Source organism: Punica granatum, chromosome 2, assembly GCF_007655135.1.
Source record: "Punica granatum isolate Tunisia-2019 chromosome 2, ASM765513v2, whole genome shotgun sequence".
Classification (NCBI taxonomy): domain Eukaryota; kingdom Viridiplantae; phylum Streptophyta; class Magnoliopsida; order Myrtales; family Lythraceae; genus Punica; species Punica granatum.
In genome coordinates, this window is record NC_045128.1 from 23,708,301 (window position 1) to 23,725,371 (window position 17,071).

The 17,071-nt window shown below is 33.2% G+C and overlaps 1 protein-coding gene across 1 annotated transcript; it reads left to right on the plus strand.

Annotated features, from left to right (window-relative positions):
- Positions 1-734: 734 nt before the first annotated feature.
- Positions 735-10,179, plus strand: LOC116193784 (inositol oxygenase 1-like). Its single transcript, XM_031522532.1, is given in 12 exon segments — positions 735-783; positions 1,063-1,128; positions 1,407-1,618; positions 7,122-7,246; positions 8,286-8,367; positions 8,600-8,804; positions 9,061-9,120; positions 9,256-9,308; positions 9,414-9,536; positions 9,656-9,729; positions 9,841-9,939; positions 10,074-10,179. Coding segments are annotated over 12 exon segments (1,254 nt in total).
- Positions 10,180-17,071: the final 6,892 nt, after the last annotated feature.

The following is a 17,071-nucleotide window of genomic DNA, read 5'->3' on the forward strand; positions in this document are numbered from 1 at the left end:
GCATGGTTGAGAAAAACTAGAAGTGGGATGAAGGTTCTGTCAATAAGTACAAGGCAATTTGGTCAGGGAAGCTGATGGAAAACTTAGATTTTGGTTCAGAAGAAGCTGCTCAATTGTTCAAGGTGAAGTTATACTATTTTGGAGAGGTACAACAACCTAGAGGAGTCAAACTGGTGTACTGCAAAAACAAGGACCAATTGGCTGATTTGTTCACTAAGTCATCTAATTGTTACAAGGTTGCGTTGCTTAAGGTAAAGATCGGAGTCTGTGGCAGTCTCTAATCCAAGGAGGAGTAAGTTGGAGATTGAATCAGGATTGCCATGCTGATGTGTGTTAGATCAGAGCAGAAGATTGACTTATTTTATTATGTTTTAGTTGTTCAATTCCTGGTTTGTAGGGGATGTTAGTCATGTATTAGGCAGTTTTTATGTTGTAATGGCAGTTACTTATTGCGTTTATGTTTTTAGTTTTTTTTATGTACTTAAAAATATATAGACTTTTGAGAGGTTACGTTAATGAAGTGTGTGTCGTTGTTCTCTCAATTTCTCTTTGAAATTCCTCTCTGTTCTGGTTATCTGCTACATTTGTACTGTCTGTATTAACAGTGTTGTCACATGGCCATCTTTCTTATTTGATGATGAAAGTGGGGTGTGTTGGGCTGTAGCTGAGGGTGCTGAGAAGGAGTTGAGCCGATGATCTAGGGAGATTGCGGGTCAAGGAGAGGGTGTGGAGTAATGGTGCTGAGGAGAAGGAGAGGGACTGAGCTGGTGTTGGTTTGTGGAAGTGAGTTGGGGCAGTCTGATTAGTGGGGTCGAGAGAACCCGAAGGGAGCCAGCCGCCCAGGAGCTGAAGAAACCGGTGATGGTGGTGGGAAGTGTCTGTTGCTGCTAGCTGGGAGCCCAAGATCGAGAAAACCAAGAGTAAGAGAGCTGGAAGGAGCGGCTCCAAACCCGAGCAACAGGTCCTGATGTTGATTGCTGCCCCAAGAGAAGAAAAAAAGCTGAGTAAGGTGATGGTGTCCAGAGGTTGGCCAATGAGGATGCTGTGGTGTTCGTGAGGTAGGGAAGCTGAGGGAGTCATCGAGGGAGGTGAGAGTGAGCCGTGAGCTCCAGGAGTCGGTGAACTTGCGTGAGAGAGGGAGAGAGAGAGACTGAGAGAGAGAGAGAGGTTGAGAGAGAGAGGTCTGAACTGTGAGCGAGAGCGAGAGAGTCGGCCAGGGAGAGAGAGAGAGAGGGTATCATTGGTTCAACTGATGAAGGTCGGGTGGTCAGTCCTGGGAAGATCAGTCCAGGTCGGGTGATGAGCTGTAGAACGGAAGAAGGGAGGAAGGGAAAAGGTGAACTGATCAGTTGGTTCCGTGATTGACAGGGAGAGGGGGCTCGTGATGTTGATGGAGTTCTGAGCAGGGGGATGGGTGCACCAGCGTCGGCAGCAAGTTGCAGGGTACGGGAGCAGGAAGATTGCAGAAGGTGGCATGGGGTGTGGTAGTTGGTTGTGTGAGCCGCTCGAAAAGTTGCTGGCTCGGGTCGAAGAAGAAGAAGAAGAAGTTGAGGTTGATGGTGATATTGCCGTGCAATCAAAGGATCAGGGCATGGGCGTGAGCTTTTTGCAGGCTCAGGTAGCAGCAGAATGCAGGTTGCCGCAGAGAGCAACTGGCGTGAAGCAGGAGGAAGAAAGAAAAGAAAGGAAAGAAGGAAAAAAAAAAAAAGAACTGGTCAGCCGAGCCTGGGATCATCACGCTGCAGAGAAGAAGAGAACAGAAAAAAGAGGAAGCAGGAAGAACTGGGCAGAGAGGCCGTATGGGCGTTCAGAACCAGAAGAAGAAAGAAGGGGAAAAAAAAAAGATAGAAAAGAAAAAGAAGAAGAAAAAGAAAAGGAACCTTTTGTTTGCTTATATTTCCTTTTTTTTTTTTTCATTTACTTGCGTATCCCGGGTGAAATTCGACTTCTCGGAATCCACCGATGTTTTCGGAATAAAAACTCCAAAATTGAGAAATTCAAAAATTAACTAGCTTCATGTAAATTTCAATTTGCATCAACGGAGATTGAATCTCTATAAAAATCGACATTGAACCTTTGACACGCGTCAATCGTAATTGCTCGATTATTTTCGAAATTAACTCTTTTCAATTGGATATCCGAAAAATATTTTGGGACCACCTTCAGGTATCAGATTGAAAAGACAATAATTTCAGGCCTTACATGCGTTAATTTTGATTTTCAAAATTCGGGACGATATTTGGAATTGAAAGATATTGTTTTGCATAATATCGATTCTTGAATTTTTCTGAACACAACGGTGGTCCCAAAAATTCAAGAATCGATATTATGCAAAACAATATCTTTCAATTCCGAATATCGTCCCGAATTTTGAAAATCGAAATTAACGCATGTAAGGCCTGAAATTATTGTCTTTTCAATCTGATACCTGAAAAATGATCAGGGACCACCATTGTATTCAGAAAAATTCAGAGATCAATATTATGCAGAGAATTATTTTTCGACCTCGAGTTCTGTTCCGGTATTTGAAGATCGAACTTGACACGTGTAAGGCCTGAAGATGTTCCGTAGAGTAATTGTTTTGAAAATGTGAAATTAGAGTTAAATTAAGAAAATGCCCCCGAGTTCAAAAGCAAGGAATGTATCGACGATCCTCGAGTGCCGGTGGATCAAAACGGGGTGCTAACATCATCCTGAATGAGGAATCAATGACAAGCACCGCTGCACGGCTACAGATGATAAGATTGGTCTCTAGAGTTCCTCTGTTGTGCATGTCTACCTTGGCACAACAATGATAAGATTAATAAATATTTTGCACGCATTTTCTTCTTTCTGATTGATAGCTTTCCGGCCTTCAAGCAGTGTCCCTCCTGTTTTGTGGTTATCGTTATTGATGTGCAGCTGAGATCACAGTTAGATGTCGCCACAGCAAGCGAATGTCCGTTCTGTGGGGACCTTACGATCCGAGAGATCTCTCTGCCTTTCATTACCCCAGAGAAGCACTGCAGGTTACTTCATGGAGATCAAACCGAATCTCCCAAACCAAAGGAGCTTTTGTTTACAGTTTGAGATCTTCACGTGCCCTGGCCTTCCATAGCAATGCTGCTCTGCTTAGAATCTGCATTTTGCTTGAGGAGCTTCTCATTTATTGGCAGACACAACTGCTCTAGAATTTTCGTAATGGATCGATGTTCGAAAAATTATGGGCTTCTTGAATTCAATTTATCTGTAAAGTATCAAAAAATGATATAATACAGTAATGCACGCCCTTTATTAGAAATTTAGAATTTATATTTCATTTAATGAGGCCCATGAGCCTCTCTTGTAACTAAAAAAACTAGATAAAGACCTACGCTTTGCACCAACAATTACTAAGAAATTTAAAGATAGAAATCTTAAAATATCAAACTTATTCGTATTGTTAAATAGTGTAAAATTTGATATATATATATATATTATGCATAATTGAGTTTTATTTCTTTAACATATGCCCATATGTAACATGGATCAGCGTCTAGTGTATATATAATATATATATATATATCTATTACTACTAAACCGTTTTATTTAGGAATTGAGAAAAAGAATCTAAACTATAGAAAATAATTTAATATTACTTTTTCATTATAATATGTAAAACATGCATGAAAAACAACTTATGATGAGAAAAATTAAAAATATTAAGTTTTAATTCTTATAAAGTAGGAATGTTATATAAAATTTAAAATGATATGTATATCCCCTTATTATTTTTAGTAATATACATTTACAAAAATGTTTAAAGCAGAAATATACAAAATATCTTTATTAAATAATTATACGATATGATCTAAGATAATTATCCTATAAAAGTAAAATAAGTGAAAAGTGAAAAGAAATCTCATAGAATAGAATTACCATACATTTGATCATATATCAAATAAAGTGTAGTCAAACTTAGAATATGTATACTTATAAATGAAGTTGATTGTTAATGTTATCATTTTTTGACTTCTCAAATCAAATTATATAAAAATAAATAAATCAATAAATATATTGAACTCAAAAGTTGATGAAAAAGATCTGCATGGAATTATTATTATAAAATAAGAATAAAAAAGAAATATTGAAGGATTCTCAATTACTAAAGCAACATCCATAGAGGAACTTTGAATAAAGATTTTACTAAAACAAACAAACAATATTGAATTTGAAGCAATTAGTATGAAACTTGTACTAAAAAATGCATTCTACAAATCAAAATTCAACCAAAGAATAAGAATAAATAAATGAATTAATTGAACTCGAACTTCATGGAGAAAAAAGATTTCTATTAAATTATGGAATAAGAATAAAAAAGAAATATTCATATTCAAGGCATAATGTTAGAAAAGTCTTATGGTTACTGAAGTAACATCCATAATCAAATTGGAATAGAGATCCTGTGAAAACAATCAATATCGATAATTAATTTCAAATTTTGCATTAAAAAATTCACTCAACAAATCAAAATTCAACCAAGAAAAATGAAAACTTGAAGAGGATTATTAAAACAATCAATATCGAAACAATTAGTTTGAAATTTGTATACAAATCAAAATTCAACCAAATAATAAGAATAAATAAATAAAACTAATGAATCGAAGTTCGTGAATCCACTAAGTTATGAAATACGAATAAAAGAAATATTCAAGGTATAGAAATCATAAAAGTCTTACAATACTGAAGCGGCACCCATAATGGAACTGGAATATAGATCTTGTCAAAACAAAACCGAAACAATCAATTTCAAATTTGCATTCAAAAATTAAATCAACAAATCAAAATTCAATCAAGAAAAAATAAAATTTTGGAGAAGAGGGAAAAAAACAAAAGGAGGTTTGAGATTATATATATACATTGTCCGCTTATGCTTTCCTTTGCTTCGCCTATACACACATATATACACATAAAAATAGGGTAAATTACACTGATGGTCTAAAAAGTTTTATAAATGTTTCAATATGGTACAAAAAGTTTTTTTTGCTACTTGATGGTACAAAATGTTTCGAAATTGTTTCAGTATAGTACAAACTGTCATCTTGCCATTGACACTGTCAAGCCGTCCTTTACAAGATCTATAAATTTTGTACTATCATGTAACTTACGTAAAATATTTGGTACTATTAAGTTATAAATTCAAAACATTTTGCACCATCATGAAACGTCTCACAAAAATCGATTTTGCACCATCAGCGTCGGCTTGACGGCGTCTATGGCGAGACAACGGTTTGTATTATACTGAAACAACTTTGAAACATTTTGTACTATCAAGTAACAAAAAAAACTTTTTGTACCATATTGAAACATTTGTAAAACTTTTTGGACTACCAGTGCAATTTACCCCATAAAGATAATATACCATATCTTTTGTGAAAATCATCGTGGATATAGTATATGGTAAATTATATCCAAATTCTAATGTCCATATTATTGGGCTATATTCAGTTCTATATGCCCTTATTATTGCATATTTTGTTACCTTGGATATTTTTTTTGGGTTATATGTATATAATCTATTTATTCTACTGCATAATTAATGATAAAAGAAGATCAAATTTTTCTTAATATATAAGTGATGATGTGACCAAGCAAGAGAGCTCCGTTTCTTATTTTGATGATGTGACGACGTGAGAATTCGGTTTCGGTTTTATATAGATTATCTGTAAAGTAATTGTGATCTGCCTATTATCTGACCTTGTATTATCCATTCAGCAACAATCAACTCTATTCTTACTAACGCATCAACCTTATTGATGTATGAGATTAATTAGATTTTGTGTGTGGGATATTCCCTTGCTTTGCAGCACTTAGTATAGTCCATTTTACAAACAAAAATACTTTCGCGGTGCATTGTGCTGTCCAATTCGATTCTTGCATTTGCAGCTGTTTATTGTTCTAATGAAATAATATTACACCAACAATGTGACTCCTTGACTCTAGGACTTTCATAAGACTGAAAAGCAAATTATGACGAGAACTTTGGAGGAGGATAGAGTGACCTGAGAGGATCCTAAGCGATGTTTGATATGAAGGATTAGAAAAGAAATGGAATCGATGACAGCATTGTATTATTGGATTTGAGATAGTCATTTCACTCCGAGTCAGTTTAGAATTTGAAGTGATCATTGAAGAAGAAGAATAAACTGGACTTCCTTTCTATATATATATATATATAAATATATATATAAACAAATACATATAGTTTCTGAATCGTAATCAGTTAGAATTTGAAGTCTTTTCCGCTCTTGCACCGGTCTTTTGTCACGTAATGGATCCTCATTATCTTTCGAGCCAAAAAAAAAAAAAGAGAAGGAAAATTGAAGTCATTGAAGAAGAATATGGCAAATATAGATCGTAATCAGTTCTGCAACATTCGACAAGATCAAATTTCGAACAGAAATCAGCTCAACCATTCACTCCCTTAATCGATCAAATTTCAGTTTTATCGTATCTGTATCTTTGGGTAAATTTAGATATTTATGTTTTGTTTGGTTTGTTAGTGTGATTTTAAAATTACACTTTAACTTAATTCTACCCACAATAAAACAAAATAACTCATACGAAGTCAAATGGTGAGCTCCATACATAACCATTTATACAACTCTTTTTCAAAATCAAAATCTGATTTTAAAATGTTACTTATAAACCAAACGCAGCATTAGTATCCGATGAATTCATCTACCATGTGTATTTTCCCATAATGGCACTTGACAAGCGTTCATGTTGACCCAACATGTCGAATTGATATGTCATCCTTACCCACACGTCGAGTTGACTTGGTCAATCGACAGATATGTTTGTCATATATGTAAAAATTAGTTATTTTGGCAACTCAAGGAAAACCTGTGAAGCCCTTCCCGCCAATGAAAGGGCAGCCTTTTGCTAAGTTGATACCAACTTGATTCAAGAATTGAGCTCGTAACTTCTTCGATCTTCAAAAAATCGTATATTTGTATCTTTGTCGATTTCATCTGCCGTCATCATGTCTGAGATTGTTCCCGGTATAATACGTCCCTGCTGCTCATGCACATCGTACAATCATGTATTGAAGATATAAGAGATTTTTTTTTCAAATGCCTCGATGTTTGTCTTCCGTGCAGAGTATCGAGGAAGTCACAAGCCACAACAAGGTCGACAATGTGGCCGAGAAGAATGACAACGATGCGAAGGGGAAGGGAGAAGGACTTGTTATGCCTGAGAACATTGCTTTTGGCCACGGATTCAAGTTCTCCTTAAAATAACCTTTTTAATCAATCATTTCTTGTTGGATAAATTGCACCAATGGTCTAAAAGATTTCATGAATGTTTATTGGTACAAAAAGTTTCAAAATCGTTTCAATGTAGTACATTTCGTCAATTGCCCATAACGCCGTTAACATTTTGCTGATGTGGCGCGTCCCACGTGTCACTTTTGTTACGCGAAACCAATCACAGTGCGCCACGTCATTTAAGAGAAAATATAATTTGAAAAAGTCCAATAAAAATACAAAAAAAATACAAAAAGTAAAAATTTAGAAAAAAAAAAGTAAAATAATTATTTTAAAAAATTTTAAAATTATTTTAAAAAAATTTTGAATTATTTTAAATTTTAAATTTTTTTTTGAAATTATTTTTAAAAAATTTAAAATAATTTCTATTTATTTTTAAATGCTTTTAAAAATAACTTTAAATTTTTTTAAAAATATTTAATATTTAATATTTAATATTTAATATTTAAATTATTTTTAATTTAAAATTTAAATTAATAAAAATTATTTTAAAATTTAAATTAAAAGTTTAAAATTATTTTTAAATGTTTTGAAAATTTAAAATTATTTTTAGAATTTTTAAAAGTTTTAAAAAAATTTTGAAATAATTTTGAAATAATTTTGTTTATTTTTTCTAAATTTTTACTATTTATTATTTTTTTGGTATTTTTATTGGACTTTTTTCAAATTTTATTTTCTTTTAAATGACGTGGCGCACTGTGATTGATTCCACGTAACAAAAGTGACACATAGGACGCGTCACATCAGCAAAATATTAATGGCGTCGGGGACAATTGACGAAATGTACTATATTGAAACGGTTTTGAAACTTTTTGTACCAATAAGTTATCAAAAAAATATTTTGGACCAACTTGAAACATTCATGAAATCTTTTGGACTATCGATGCAATTAACCCTTTCTTGTTGATAACAAACTTGCTACCTATGTGACGTAATTTTTAACTCTTTTTCTTTTTCTTTTTTGCCTTTTTATTTTTCTTCGTATGGCGATTTCAGGGACTACAACGAGAGGAGTGAGAGGAACTTGATGGTCGAAGAATTCTACCGGAAGAATCACATTTACCAAACCTATGAATTCGTAATTTACAAACCCTAGAACCCTTTCTATATATATAGTAATCTCTTTCTATTAATAACCATATGAATGCATAATAATCAGAAGATCGCCATCGTCCATGAAATTCTTTTGTTTTGCCTATATGGTTTTGGAAAATAGTAATGAATGCATACATACATACATACATACATACATATATATATATATATATGGCACTTCACCATTTGTACTAAAAATATAAAAATTGATGTAGGCGACGAAGAAAAGAGAGGAGTATGCGAAGCTGGATAAGGCGGAGATGAGCATATGGGAGTGTTGCGAGCTATTGAGCCAGTACATTGACGAGAGCGATCCCGACCTGGATGAGCCCCAGATTCAACACCTCCTCCAGAGTGCTGAGGCAATACGCCGGGATTATCCCGACGGAGACTGGCTCCATCTCACTGCCCTCATCCATGGTACATATATATTCTCACATACACATATTTATACATTCTTTTGATAATCGGGAGAAAATGATTATTGTTTTTCACGAACAACTGTTTCTACAAATATTTGACCGATGAGATAACTTAAACGTAATATATGATATTGAACTGGCTCTTTACTAATATTGGCAAGTTATATGACTCACGTGACTTGGTCATATTATCTAACTAGCCTCCTTGATAATTTCTTTATAATCTCTTAATTCCGTCTTATAACACACTTCAGACTTGGGAAAAGTTTTGCTACATCCGTCGTTTGGTGAGCAGCCTCAGTGGTCTGTGGTGGGTAAGTCGATTAATTTCTCCGACAATTGTTGATCTATGAGGAAAAAATTGTCTTCATATATGAATTTTTACAGAAGTAATCTTTTATTTTCTTATTTTTCTTATAATCATAAATATATATACATATATATTTCAGGTGACACATTTCCTCTTGGATGCGCATTTGATGAGTCCATCGTGCACCATCGAGTAATTAACTCATCGGTGTAATTAAAACATATTTTGTGTAGTACGCCTATGTAGGATCGACAAAATGAATTAACCCAATTGCACGTCTTTCCGCATCTTTTTCAGGTCTTCGAGGACAACCCGGACTTCCAAAATCCAAAATTCAACACCAAACTTGGCGTCTACTCTGAGAACTGTGGACTGGACAAGGTCCCGATGTCGTGGGGCCATGACGAGTACATGTACCTTGTATGTCCATATATATTACTCATCAAGTACAGCCATGCAGGGGGGATTTCGGAAACAATCAATAAAATAAAACTTTCAATGTGCTAAGGTTACACGCATTTTTTCTTTTTTACAATTAGGTGGCCCAAGGAAATAACACTACTCTCCCACCGGCTGCACTCTTCATCATCCGGTTCCATTCCTTTTATTGTAAGTACGATCTTGAGCATGCGTTATTGATGACCGACACATTCTCTGGTTGGATCAAGATGTATGCATACATTATGCGGGTTGAGTGTAATACTAACTTCTTGCATATGGTCAGTTTCTTTGTCTGATAAACACTGTTACATCGTTCGGGGGCTTACAAGTACCTCATGAATGAGGAAGACGAAGAGATGCTCAAATGGCTCCATGTATTCAAGTAATTATCTCATATGATAAATTAATAGAAGAATATTTATATATCTATGCACATTCACATACACATTTTATATATTTGTGGATATTGGGTATGCCTGCACTGACTGCTTTACAATTCGTATGCGATCGGAGCAGCAAATATGACCTCTACACAAAGAGCAAAGTCCTGATCACTGTTGAGGAAGTGAAGCCCTACTACCTCTCTCTTATTGACAAGGTATTGCATTATTTCCAGGTTTAATCTATATATATATATATGTATATATATATATATGTGGATACAATGGTAAAATCCTTACTAATTCATATGTTAATATACTATATATATTTTAAAGCAAATATTCAAAAATGTATGAAAAACATTTTGGTAATTTAATATCATATCTTTAACAAATAAAAATATATTCATTATCTTAAGAAAATAACCAATGCATTAAATAGAGCTAGAAAAGAAAATGTCAAAATAATATAGGGGTAAAGTGATAAAATCCTCATTAATTCATATGTTAATATATTATATGTATTATAAAGAAAATATCAAAAAATATATGAAATATATTTCAGTAAGTTATTATCATATCGTTAATAAATAAAAATATATTCATCATTTTAAGAAAAAAACCAATGCATTAAATAGAGTTAGAAAAGAAAATGTCAAAATAATATGGGGATAAAGTGATAAAATCGTTATTAATTCATACGTTAATACACTATATGTATTATAAAGAAAATATTTAAAAATGTATGAAAATATTTCAATAACTTATTATCATATTGCTAACAAATAAAAATAGATTCATCATTTTAAGAAAATAACAAATGCATTAAATACAACTAGAAAAAAAATGTCAAAATAATATAGGGGTAAAGTGGTAAAATCATTGCTAATTCATATAAAAAAATATTTAAAAATATATGAAAAATATTTCAATAACTTATTATCATACCGTTAATAAACAAATATATTCATCAAATGGCCAAGCTCATGTGGCGAATCAAGCCCAAGAGCCAGCTGATCGGCAGCTTCACATAATGTGGTTGGAGAATGAACAATGCCAGTTGATGATGGATATGTTGGTATTGATTGATCAACCCAGATGATCAGGAGCTTTTATTGGCCAATCGATTGCGGCGAAGTAGCCTCATGTCTTATTTCTGTTTATTCAAATGATAGTTGTACTTAGAAAGCTCGATGGCTAGCTTTCAGACAATAGCAACCTTAGTGTGTCTGTCTAATGAGATTATCATCATCAAGAGCAATGAACGCAATAATTATCCACTACTGCTAGTATTTGGATATACCCAGCAATAATTTGACATAAATCAGAAGTCGATCAACGAACTCAAATTAATAGTGTGTTTGGTTTTAGAGTTAAGTAGAGTTTAGTTTTGATTTTAATTGAGTTGTAATGATTGTGTTGTTGAATTATGAGAAAAAGTGTGAAAAATTAATGAATAGTTGAGGGAATTTAGTATTAAAAATTGAATTGAATGGTTAAAAAATTGAAGAAAATGGAAAAAATAATAATTTTGTTGTTGCTTTTATTGTGTAGTAAGTATAGTTAAAGTTATGGTTAAAATTTTAAAAATCGACCCTAAAACCAAATGGGCTAACTTACAACAAGTTGCTAATTGAAAGAATTCTGGTAGAAAAGTATAAGGAAGATTCCCTGACTAAAAGGTTAACTCAAATCGTAAAATCGATATTAGAAAATTAAGAGAATTTTTTATGAGCATAAAATCCATGAATATAAGTCTGGATGAAGGTGCATGAAGATGTCAAGTAAGGACCTAACGTTTCTTTTTTGATGGATAAATAAAGACCTAACTATATATAAGGAGATCCTCGTCGGTAACCCAAAAAAAACAAACATTTATAACTATATTTTTTGTTAAGTTTCTTACACTGATTTTATATTAATGATTCTACGTGAAAAGTTATGTAGTGAGAACTAAGAAATTAATTATGATAATCCATTCTTTTGATGACCAATATTTATTTTAAAAACTAGAGTATAAAAAGATAGCAACAAAAGTATGTTGCTATCTGGTTGTTGGATATTGCTGGGGGATTTCAACTCTGTTGGTAAACTTGAGGAAGTTTATTTTCCTGAAAGGTATGTCGGACTAGATGCTAGTATGCAGGAATTTGATGATTGCCTCTCTGATAATGGCTTCAGTTTATAAGTTCCTGGGTTTGGCACTTGTTCAGAAATGCTCCTTTAATCGCAAACAACCATTAATTTAATTTGTCGTTTCAGTGTGTCTTTAGGCTTGACGCTTGTTCAGAGATTCTTTAATTTATTCCTTCATGTTAATGAGCCTCCATGCTTGTTGCTTGTTCAGAGATACTCCATTAAACACGAACAACCGCTAATGAGTCTCCGGGCTTGGCGCTTGTTCGAAAACTTTTCTTTTAAACATAATCACCTTTTGAAAGTCGTCGAGGCGCGTGTGCTTGATCTGATCAGCTCTAAAAATCGTTGGAGTCTCCACGACTTTTATACGTCGCTCTTAGTGTTCTTTCTTTGAATGCAAAGCATTCTTAAGATCTTAAAGCCTTTGATCTTCTAGCACACTGTTAATTTGTAGAGCACTTGTTTTTCTGCTCAAGTCTCTCTGCAGCTTCAGCTTTTCAAAGGTTTCATTCTGCAGAATGATGGATCCAATTTATAGGTGAGAAGGAGGGTGCCATCAATAGTCGTGCTTGCTCGAACCAAAGTTTCTTACGAAATTTGGTAAATATTGCTAGAAGGCATTTCCAAATTTCTTGAGGAAATATTCTCCCATTTGCTCAAGATTATCATACATGATTCCTGACTTATTTGATTTCCATAGATGCTTTAATCTTAACAAATCTGAATGCACAGAATACGATCCAAATATTATATTTATTACTACTAGAATAATTAATTAATTTTTCTAGTAATAAAAATTTAACCCTTTATTAATTTATAAAAGGGTCGAGATGGCATTCCTGTAATTGACCGGAATTTTTTAATTGTCTACGCACATGACGTCACTTACGGAGAATAACAATTCCATGCCTAAAGTTTTAAATTAGCATTCTGAACATCCACCGATGTGCAATTGCACTAAAAAATGAGCTGATGAGGTGGACCAACTAAAAAAAGCCATTTGTCATGCTGAACATCCCAATTAGCATCATTCTCAAATCAAATCAGCTTGTTTACTGAAACAAAAATTTAAACTTTATTTTTTCTGATATAAACACTACTGGTATATCATGTCCGTGCATATTATACGGACATTTTATGCTCTATATGTACTTGATATTTTCTATTATAAACGCATTGAGATATTTTCTTCGATTATATGGAAGATCCATGGATTTAATATCATAAAACATAAAATTAAATTACTAATAATGGGGCATGAGTAGTCCCACAATGAGAATCAAATATATAACAAGCTATATTAATAAATCGAACCTGTAACAACATATTTTCTTTGGTTAAGGAGGAGGTCTCCCTTCCCTTCCCGTCTTGAGTGAGGATGAGAACCTGAATTTTTAAATAGATGGACGGGACCGCTTTCGTTTCTTCCGAATGGATAAATTAATAAATATATAATATCTAAGTGTATGCATCACTGCGATATATTTTCTTTAAACATGAGAGAAAATTCTTTGGTAATCTAAACTGATCACAAAAAGAATCCTTACTCACCTTAAAAAAAAAATCCTTAATTCCATGTTATTCAATATATGTTTTTGCGCCCGTTTTTGTGTTTTTCTAACAGGTATTGGATGTTCAATGGGGTTTTCTCGTGCAGGTCGTGCAATCCAGCAGCAGCATTTACGGGACTCCACGCCCTCAATCTCAGCTTCAGGTAGCATGTTCATCACCAAACTACACATACTGCAGATGACTTTTTTTAAATCAAATTGTCAGCAATTAAAAAAAAAACCTAAGTACCTCATCAAACCAACAAAAATAATCTTTAGTAATATCTTGTTGTCATGTAATTTTCATAAATCTGATAAAACTGAAGGAAAAATATACAAAGGTATTTGGGAAACTACTTCTATGACCGCTGAAATAGATAAAATGAATGATACTATCTTTTTAAGTAAAAAAAAAAAATTATCTACAGGATAAAACCATATAAGGTACACTAACAAAGGTTAATTCAAATGGTTCGACGTTTGTTCGCCTTAACTAAGATCTCGGGTTTGAGTCATGAGAATGGAGTAAATTCTTGATTATGAAAGTTTTACCATTTAATGAGCCGACTCAGTTTGTCAGGACCCGTTGGACTTCTGGATATCAATTTACCAACCGAAAAAAAGAAATATAAGGTACAAATAATTAATTACACAAATAATATATATATATATATATATGTATAATATGTAAATTGGAATAACAATGATTTGTTGGAAAAGTTATTGAAACTGAAAGGACATGTAAAAGAGGGACGATCTCAATAAATTCACATGTAAATGATACGTATAAAAAAATTTTAAAAGTTGAAAAATGGAGTCTTTGTAGGACATGAATTAAAGAAATAGTGATGATAGAAGACGTACCCATCAAGGAATTAAGGGGAAGAATTGTTTGTGGTAATGCGCTTGATCTTGTTCGATCGATTTGATAATGAATGGAGAAAAAGGCTAGGGTTAATAAAAGGAGTTGAGAATGCATGTCAAATTTATAAAAGAAAGAGGGCAAAATTGGGTAATTACCAAGAATATTAGCTACAGTGGGGGAAGCAAATCCCGCAAAGAATATCCTTTCTGCTTTTAATTTTGGCGGTGGCGGAAAGATACGCGATGGACCTCAAAAGCAACCCCGAACGATATCAATGCGTTTGTTTTCGGAGTTAAAGTCACGAATTTGTGATTGTGATTGTGATTGTAGAAGAAGACAAAAATATATGGGGCCCACCAGTTTGACTTTTGAAATATAAAATGAATGGAAGATAGAGATAATTAATTATAATGGGATTGTATTTTAATAATATATGGGGCCCACCAATTTGACTTTTGAAATGTGTGTTTTGTTGTGTAGTGTTTTGAGTTAAAGTTAAAGTTAAAATCTTAAATCACGACTTTGAAAACAAACGGAGCAATATATATCTAACCATATAAACCGCGCGTCGTGCCGGTCTTTGCATGCTTTTATTTTTTGTTGGTATTTTGCAAATTAAATTTAGAATTCCGTTAGTACTAATAGTAGATAATGATAGATGAGATGAAATATCATGAAATTTAAAACATTTCGAAGTAATACACATACATATATATGTATATATAATTTTGGGGCAGATGTTGGAGGGCCCAGCCTCGATCTTGGACTGATAGTCATGAATGGAGTCGGAAAATCTAAACATCAAAGAGCAAGAAGAAGATAGAAGAAGAAGAGAATTGAAATTAGGAAATGCAATGTCACTCGGCTAAAATACATATGTGTTAGTTCATCGAAAAATAAACATGGATTATTCGTTGATTTAAGAAATTCAAAAGGACAATCAATAAAGAGTCAGGAAAATGCATGAAAATCTTAGGTGGAGGGCCCTCGTTTAATGAATGGAGACCTCTCGTCACATGTGATTTATGAGTCTATTTTAAATTTATATATATATATATATATATATAGGTGGCATCATACAAAATGGTGTTTTGGGAGAAGCAACGCACTACGAAACTCACACTAAGTATGGTAAACAATTATTGGTTATACTATGTACTTTTGTCATGTTTGACGGTCCGGATAAGAAATGGGATGGGATTTTAAAAATCATTATATTATGTTTGGACACACTGGGATTGGGATTGGACTTGGTATAAGGTGGGATAAAGCTAGTATTAAAGAAGTTATCCCATTAAAAGAGTTGGATAAAGGCAGATTGAAATTATAATTTAAATGAAAGGATGAAAATGCCCTTACCGAGGTCGATGGCGACAACAGAGGTCACCAGCGACCTTGATTAGGGCAGTGGCATCACAGCCCTAATATCCTTTCTATGTCTCTCTTTCTGCTGTGTTTTCGGTATATTGCGGGCAGCAGTGGCCTGGCACCGCCTTTCACGTCCTAGGCGATCGACCTCACCGTGACAGTGGTTGCTGGTGCAAGGAAACCACTGACCCTCCCTCTGTTCTTCAATTTTTTTTGTCTTTCTCTGGTTTTTTTTAAGTTTTCGAAATTAATTTTTTATCTTGAGAAATTTTTGAAAAAGATATTTAATTATGCTTATACAATTAATATGATCGCGCTTTGATCATTTAGTATCCCTTTGGTCATTTAACTTTAGAATCCCAATCAACCGTGTTGCCAGTTCCCAAACACTAGAATGAGACATTGATCAATGTCCATGGGATTTAAAATTCCATCCCATCCCACCCTTATCTCAATTCATAACCCAACGATCAATTATAGACTCAGGGCATAGAATAGGAAAACGCATATAACAAATATGCTCCAAATAAATGCTATTAACAACCTTGAGCCGATGATCTTTGAGGCATCCAGTGATCTCGGGTCCAGTTGCCCCTTCTCTAACCATTAGCGTTCTTCTTTTCTATTTTCTATTTTCTATTTATTTTTAAAGTTTTAATTCAATGTTTCATTTTTTATTTCTAGAAATTAATTTATTGATATTTGAAATTTCAAAAAAATATTAAATAAGTACAATGAGACCTGATATAAATAATTTACAAAACATTATGGTCATATTAAAATGAAAATAGTTATTATGGTCTTATATAGAAAGAAAAGGTGGCAAAGTGATCTGAAATTCTGAATACGCATCGATTATCTATTATATGTATTTAAAATAGACTCTTTATGTCTTTACAATAAGAGACTCCCATTCATGCAAGGAGAACATTCCACATAATCCTTTTTAGCAAATCCTCATTTTAAGATTGAAAATCTTTTTGAGTCTCTGTATTAAATACGTAACACTTTTTTTTATATCTAAATCGCAATTATTATTGTTGTTGTTGTTGTTGTTGTTGTTATTATTATTATTACTACTACTACATTCATGCTTAGAAAAAATAAATAATAAAAATTATTATTATTAATGCTTACAAAACATTTTAAAAAAAAGAAACAAAAAAGCAAAAATGTTATTAGGAAGGTGTCTATTAAAGCATGAGTTGCATG